The following is a 7,620-nucleotide window of genomic DNA, read 5'->3' as shown; positions in this document are numbered from 1 at the left end:
GGGATGTTTTCCTTTATAAATTCTTCAGGAACTATATAAATGATTTGTTTCAAGCAATTATCTAAAAATTATAATTATATTTCTGGGATGCGTTAAAATTATTTGTGTCATTCTTCTGGAATGACAATCTCTTGACAACTTTTTAAAATTACAAAAAGTCATCAATAATATTATATTTTTCTAATATTAAGCAAAGGCTGAATAAATTATATACCTGAAGAAATTAATTTTGTGCGAATTTATCATGATTATAAAACCAATCTCTATTATTACAACATATGATTCTAAAATGTTTGAAAAATTGAAACATTATTTCAATTAATTAGAATTAAACAATCAGCTTACACACATGCAAAATTTTAAATAATTGAATCAATAAAATTACTTAGAGTTAATAGTGATTTATCCCCCTACAATATAAGCGTGTTTTGATTTACCCCCCTTTAATTTTTTTTAAAATACCCCCTTATAATTTTAGGGTACCTCCTAAGCGTGTAAAAACTAGGGTGGTAAATAAAAAAATAACATTTACAGGGGGTAGTTTTGCCATAGGGGGCCAAAGACTTAGAATTTTAATATTTCAAGGAAGTTTTTAAAAACTTTTTTTTTAAAAGGGGTATATCAAAACACGCCTATATTGCAGGGGGTAAATGACTATTAACCCAATTACTTAATATGATACGTATCGATACAATGAGTGTTTTTTCTTTCAGAAACATATTTCATAAATATAAAAAAAAATCTCCTCAGGATCATCATCAAGTCATACATATATAATTCAATAAAACATTATTATCGTAAATAATTCAAGGTTCTGAAAATATAATTTATACGAGATGGAAGCGAAAAAATCATATCTGAGAGCTTGGTGTTGATAACGTATTATGAAATTATATAAAACAATATGGAGATCAAAGAAACGAAGAGAGAAAGTAATATTGTATTATCTTCTTCAAAAAGTACACTTTACATTGCAATGTGGTTCTTATTTATAGGACCCAAGGGAGATGAAAAATAACAACCATTAATAAGAAATAGGAAGATGAAAAAGAAGAATTAGGATGGACATCCACTTTTATTCATAAGAAAAGTAAATTTTTTGTACACTTGCAGGTAAATACATTGTGATTTTTCCTAGGAGAAAACTTACCTACAATTCCTTATGTGTTGTTTATGCTATTTGTCGATGAAAATATGACAAGTATACTTTAGCATCATTAAAGGAGTGAAAATAGTAGAAAATTGCATTTGTAAGAGGAAATTATACACTTAAGAAATTGTATAATTTCTAAGTATTCTTCTCTTTTTAATGACAAAATGAACATCTTCTTATAATCAATAGGTTCACTTGCTTCCCATTTCTTTAAGGAATGAACTACTCTTTGTGAGCTCACGTACTGGTTTCTTTGAAATTCTGATAAAAGTATACGCCCATGTACCAGCCAAAGCTCCTAGAATAGGTGAAACCACATAAATCCATATTCCTCTATATTCGTGGTGCATAATAGCTGGACCTAAACTTCTGACTGGATTCATTGATGCTCCTGTGATTGGTCTGTCAAATATATTTTGAATCAGAAAGTTTAACATTTCTAAAAAAAACATGTAACATCTAAATTTTATTTAAAAATATTCAAAATTTGTTGTAATTAATGATTTATACAAATTTAGTAATATCTTAAGATTAATACCCAGCAAACAACACGTTTAGAATAATTGTAGATCCAACTGCAAGTCCAGCCAATTCACCGACCTGAAGAAATAAACAAAATTACAAAAGTTTAAAAAAAAGTGGCCGATTTTCATAGACCAACTACTTATTTAAATTTTTTACTTTTAATATTATAAACATCGCTGAATCCTTTCTTAAGTAAAAGCTTACCGCTCTGTCATCGGTGGCAACTCCTGAAATGATGAACATAAGATAGAAAGTAATTATAAATTCAATGATAAGAGCTTGGAGGTTAGATCCAGCTGGAAGTGTTCCCACAAAGCGATTTTCTTTGCCAGTAAATATAAGTTTAAGAGCCCCACTTGCAAGTAGTGACCCAACGATTTGAGCAACTATATATGGTGGTACCTGCATATCAAAATCAAATTAAAATTAATAGCTAAATTTTTTTATTAAAAAAACTACTCTCTTATAAAGACTTTGTTTGCTAATTCACCTGCACTAATGGAAATCTTTTGGTAGATGCATGAGCAATTGTGACAGCAGGATTAAAATGAGCACCAGAGATATGACCAAGAGAATATACCAATACCACAACACAAAGTCCCCAAACAATTGCAATTCCAGGAAGTGTTACTGCATTATCATTGTTAAGATTTGTAACTACAGAACCACATCCAACAAATATTAAGAAGAATGTTCCCACCACCTCGGCTACCAACTATATTCAACAATAAACACAATCATAATCATAATTTTAATTAATATATTATGTACAACAATTTAACTTTTTAAACATCATAAAATCACCTTTTGCAAAAGAGGAACAGGATCTTCAATGCTTGAGTTATCACACATTTTTATTGCATCATCGTTTCCATTTAAAACTACATTGATGTTTTCATGGCAAGTTGAATTATCACCCTCCATGTTTAATAAAAATTAATTAAGAATAAACTTAAGAAGATAACTTATATTAAATAATTATGCTTTGTTTATCGGAATAAAAATGATGAATGAAGAATTGAGATAGAACACCACCAATTTATAGGGCTTAAAGTTACTTACTGTTTTATGATATTGTTGACAGGATATATATGCTTTTAATTTGATAAAATGAGTTGGAAAAACAAAATCTAAAGATAAATATTAGGCTTTAAATATATTTTGTTAATTTGATGAAGTTAGACCTGAATTAAATAACAAAATTCTAATTATAGAAAATGTAATGCAATATATTTTCTTTTATTAAGATATTGTGACAATACTCTTTACAACCGCGAAAGAAAAAAAAAACTATTTACAAACCACATATTAGTTGTGAGTCTTTTACACATTTAAGGCTTAATTTATCATTATTATTATTTATTATTATTATTATTATTATTATTATTATTATTATTATTATTATTTTATATATTTCGAATGATATACCTCTAAAAAATTTCCAATGCAAATCTTCTTTCATGTTGACATAATTTGAAACAAAATAATGCTATCACTACAAGAAAATATCCTTAAATGTATTTTACCTAGAATCTAAATTCACCGAAGTAATACATTAATTTTATACATATGACAAATTGATAGGTAATCACATATTTGTTACGTTTTTGTTTGTTTTACAATTTTTCTAGAATTTCTTTGGTTTTTATTTTTATCTTATTTATTGTAAGATTTTTTATAGTAATAAATATGATTTTATTAAAATTTATTTGATTTCATGATGAAATATCTATATTTCAATTACAATTTGAAAAATAAATTAAAACTAAATAAATTAAAACTAAATAAAGGCTACATAAAAATAAAGTTTTAGAAACAAGACTCAAACAGATGTGGGTGAAGAAAGACCTTAGAAACAAGACTCAAACAGATGTGGGTCGGAGGATTGGTTATAAAGCCTTAGAAACAAGACTCAAACAGATGTGGGTGAAGAAAGGCATAATCAATATCATTGACTTAGGGAATGAGTATTATCTGGTTACTTTTTCACATGATGTTGATCACGCTGTAGCAATGAGGAATGGACCTTGGTTTATTTATGACCATTATCTTACAGTTAAGCCATGGTGCCCAAATTGTATGCATCAAAATGATACAATACGAGAAGTGGCTGTGTGGGTGCGAATTTCGGGGCTACCAATCGAGTATTATGATGGAAGAGTTTTGAAGCAGATTGGTACACGATTGGAAGAACAGTGAAAATTGACAAAAACACTTGTCGCACGCTCGCAAAAAATGAACAACAGAGTCGCCACTAACATATCTATCCTAAAAGGAAAGGAACGCCAGCAAACCTAAAACGAATAAGAACAAGGTCTTTCGACCAGAGAACTAGGTACGAGAGTAGGTTACGTAAGGGGAAGGTACTAGCACCCCTCACGCCCATCGTACTCGATGGTATCCACCTATGTTTGTTTCTATCTAAAGAGTGTGTACTATGTCTAAGCCTAATGCAAATGCATGCAAAAGAAACACGGGGAAAAGAAGGAATATTTACAAGTGTGCTCGTTCAAGCCCCGCGACTTGATGCCTACGTATTCCTTTCAGGAATCAGAGCGTCGTAGTTCGGCTTACATGTTTTTGTTTGTTTTTGTGTTTTTTAGTTGAACAGAGGTTAAGGTCACAATCCACGATGCTCGACCTTGGGAGACTTACACGCCTAAGTATGGAATGGACTTAACTTGTTCTTAGAAGGGAAAGAGCATGGGTTTGTATTTTTTGATGTAATTCCGTGATGAACAAAACCCACTACAAGGCTTCGCACCACTTTCTTACTTTTTTTTTTAAATCTGAACGTTTATTAAGTATTTTGAGTGTTTTTGATTGGTGTCTTTTAAAGGGGAATTTATTTGTGACTTGGATCATACCAAAAAGTTTAAGTGTTTAGAGAAATACACCAAGGCCTACACCTCAATCATTTCTCTAAGTAGCGGTTAAGAAATACACCGAGGCCTACGCCTCAATCATTTCTTTCCCACTAAGTAGAAAAGAAATACACTGGGGCCTATGCCGCAATCATTTCTTTCCCACTATAAAAGAAATAGTAGCATGATCTTCGACGGTATTTATTAGGTTTTTTAAAGTTGGAAAAGAAAAAGAAATGAATAAAGGGGAGACTAACCTAATTGAGTCTAGCATAATGATCGTTGTTATTTATAAAAATCTAAAAATCCTACTTAAGAACTAAACTAAAATCTAAGGGGAATTAACTAAGCAAAAAAGATGAGAGAAAGTCATTTATGTTGACTAAAGTCAACTTTAACAACTAGGGGCATTTTAGGTATTTCACAAAATATAGAAAATATTCACAAAAATGAAGAAATAAATTCTAAACTAACAAGGAAAAATTCACAAAGCATATTTGGTATTTTATTCAAGCTTAAAACTATTTTCAAGAATTAAAGCTAAAAACAAGTATTTTTTATTATTAAGAACCAATCAAAATTTAAAGAAAATCAACAATTGCAATCAATAAAAAAATCCAAAAAAGAACTATGGATGATTAAAATCTAACTGGTCAAAGAAATATTTTTTATCACATTTTTTATTTAAGAGAAAAGATTAAGAACAAAAGTTAAAAAACAAATTTAAAACAATTTCTAAAAAAGACTACAGGGAGGTGTAAAAGCAATTTTATATGCACTGGAATTTTAGTTAAAATCACATTGGGCGAGAAGCGTGGGGTGTGAGGATGAAAAACACTGAGACCAGGTCCACCTATTATACTACCAATATCCACATATGAGTATTAATTTGTTTTCCTCAATTATGTAACAACAACATTATTATTATGGCTATAGTCTTATAAAACGTGACATGCAAATATATGGCACCTGAAATCAATTGGCCATCTTCATTTTAAATGACTACAAGACAAAATAGGTTTGCCAATAGGGGTGGGAATAGGCTAGGCTAGGCTTTATAAGGCCTGGGCCTGGCCTACGGTAAACTTACAAGGCCTGAGTCTGGCATATGGCCTACTATAGGCTCGTTTTTCCAGCCTGGTCTGGCCTTTTTAAAAGCCTGGCCTAAGCCTATTTAAAAGCCTCTTTCTTATTAATGTTTTCAATTAATTCATACTCCCTCCATTCTCTTTTATAAGAAAATTTTACTTTTTAGGTTCATTCAATAAATGATATATTTGGACTACATATAGCCTAGATGCATCATTTATTGAATGAACCTGAAAAGTAAAATTTGCTTATAAAAGAGAATGGAGGGAGTATTACTTAAGAAGTCTTATATGTCGCATATATATGAACATTTAGACCGACCTATTTAACATTTTTTTCTAATATATATGCATATATAGACCAATCTATTTAACACTTTTTCTAATATATATGCACATATAGGCCAACCTATTTAAACTAATTTTAATATATATGAAAATATAGGCCGGCCTACAAGGCTTTATAGGCTTTTTTAATAGCCTAGGCCTGACCTATTTTATTAAATAGGCTTTTTAAAAAGCCCAAGCCTGGCCTTTTTATCAAATAGGTCTGGCCTGGCCTTAAGTAGGCTAGGCTATAAGCCCTTGTAGGCCGACCATTCGCAAATTGACAACGCATCAACCAATGATTTAGATAAGACAAAAAGACCAAGGCAATAGGAAGGAGGACCACTTATGATGTGCCACGCTTACTAAAATGGAAAAGAAACTGAAAATGAAACAAACGCCGGAGACGGAGCTCCGGTCGTCTTCTCCGACGTACACGGTTGCCGGTGTTACACAAATCTCCCAAAAATTCGAGATTCCTACACTGTCTTGCTCGGATTTTTGTGTAGAACACGAATATCATCTCTGTTTCCTCTAATACTTCCTCTAAGTCCCAAACCGAGGATAAATCCAAAACCCTAACTCGAAGACACTTCACAAAATCCTATTCTACACACATCAGCATGTTCATGATCAAGCACTGAACTCGAATACATGATTCGAACGTTCAAACCAGGAACTAATTCATATAAACCAAAAACAAAAAGAATCACGAATGGAGGAGTTTCACATATATGCAACAAGCAACAAGTATATTCCAGATGTGCATGGCCTACATGTGTTATTATGATGCTGAGAGAGTTTTTGTGTTAGATCCTACCTGGAAAAGCTCTTGAATAGAGATCTTCAGAAAACTTCTATCCCTCACGCTTTGGCTTCAGTTCTTAAAGATGATGATGAGGCGTGAAGAGCTACGAAGGTGCACACACTCTGAGAAATAAACTCAGAGTCTTGTTTAGGCTTGCGAGCGGTTTGAAGGGGTTTCTTGCAATACTTTGATAACAGAGCTTGGAGAATTTGTTGTGGAGTTGGAGACGTGATGATGATTAAAGCTTCCACGGTTTGGATGAGAATGGTGATGGGGAAGGTTAGATGTGGAATAAGGTTTGAAGATGGTTGAGAGTTTGTTGTGGTGGCCGGAGTTGGTTGATTGAGTTTGTTATGGTGGCCGGAGGTGGAGATGAGATAAGAGAGGAGAGGAAGAAGAGGAATGTGGAAACTGAGAAAAGAAAATGAAGTCGTGTGTGTTTTGAAGTGTGAAGGTATTTGATTTATATATGCTGAGTGCATGGTGTTGTTAAGGTGTGGTGCAAATGTAGCTGATCTTTCCCTCAACTACTTTGTGAACAAGCTTGATACACGTTTGTTAATCTTCCCTTGTGCGTTTTTACCTGCAGTAGTGTGCATGGCTATTAAGAGCAAAAATGCTGCCTTTGTGTACGCAACCTGGTGCCTTGCCAAGACCAGTTCTCCAAGATACCAACTTTGCATACACATATCTTAAGCCATGGGTCATCATTTGCTTTGATTATTGGACCTTTGGAAAGAGGTCATGAAGGAGAATGGATTGGTACCAAATTGAATCAATGGGACGCTTTTAATTCCTTAAAACTGGGCCTCAAAATGGTGCGCCACGTGCTCGAATAATATGTTGACCAAAAAG

The 7,620-nt window shown here is 32.3% G+C and overlaps 1 protein-coding gene across 1 annotated transcript; it reads right to left on the bottom strand.

The window, feature by feature from the left end:
- Window positions 1–1,344: 1,344 nt before the first annotated feature.
- LOC131622411 (nodulin-26-like) lies at window positions 1,345–2,602 on the bottom strand. Its single transcript, XM_058893445.1, has 5 exons — window positions 2,483–2,602; window positions 2,169–2,393; window positions 1,883–2,080; window positions 1,692–1,753; window positions 1,345–1,555 (listed from the first exon to the last, which is right to left on the bottom strand). Exons 1-5 carry the CDS (start codon window positions 2,600–2,602, stop codon window positions 1,345–1,347), a joined length of 816 nt encoding a protein of 271 aa, XP_058749428.1.
- Window positions 2,603–7,620: the final 5,018 nt, after the last annotated feature.

Source organism: Vicia villosa, linkage group LG1 (genome assembly GCF_029867415.1).
Source record: "Vicia villosa cultivar HV-30 ecotype Madison, WI linkage group LG1, Vvil1.0, whole genome shotgun sequence".
In the NCBI taxonomy this organism is placed as follows: Eukaryota; Viridiplantae; Streptophyta; class Magnoliopsida; order Fabales; family Fabaceae; genus Vicia; species Vicia villosa.
Note: the sequence above shows the minus strand (reverse complement) of the source record. Positions and strands in the feature narration are given on the sequence as shown.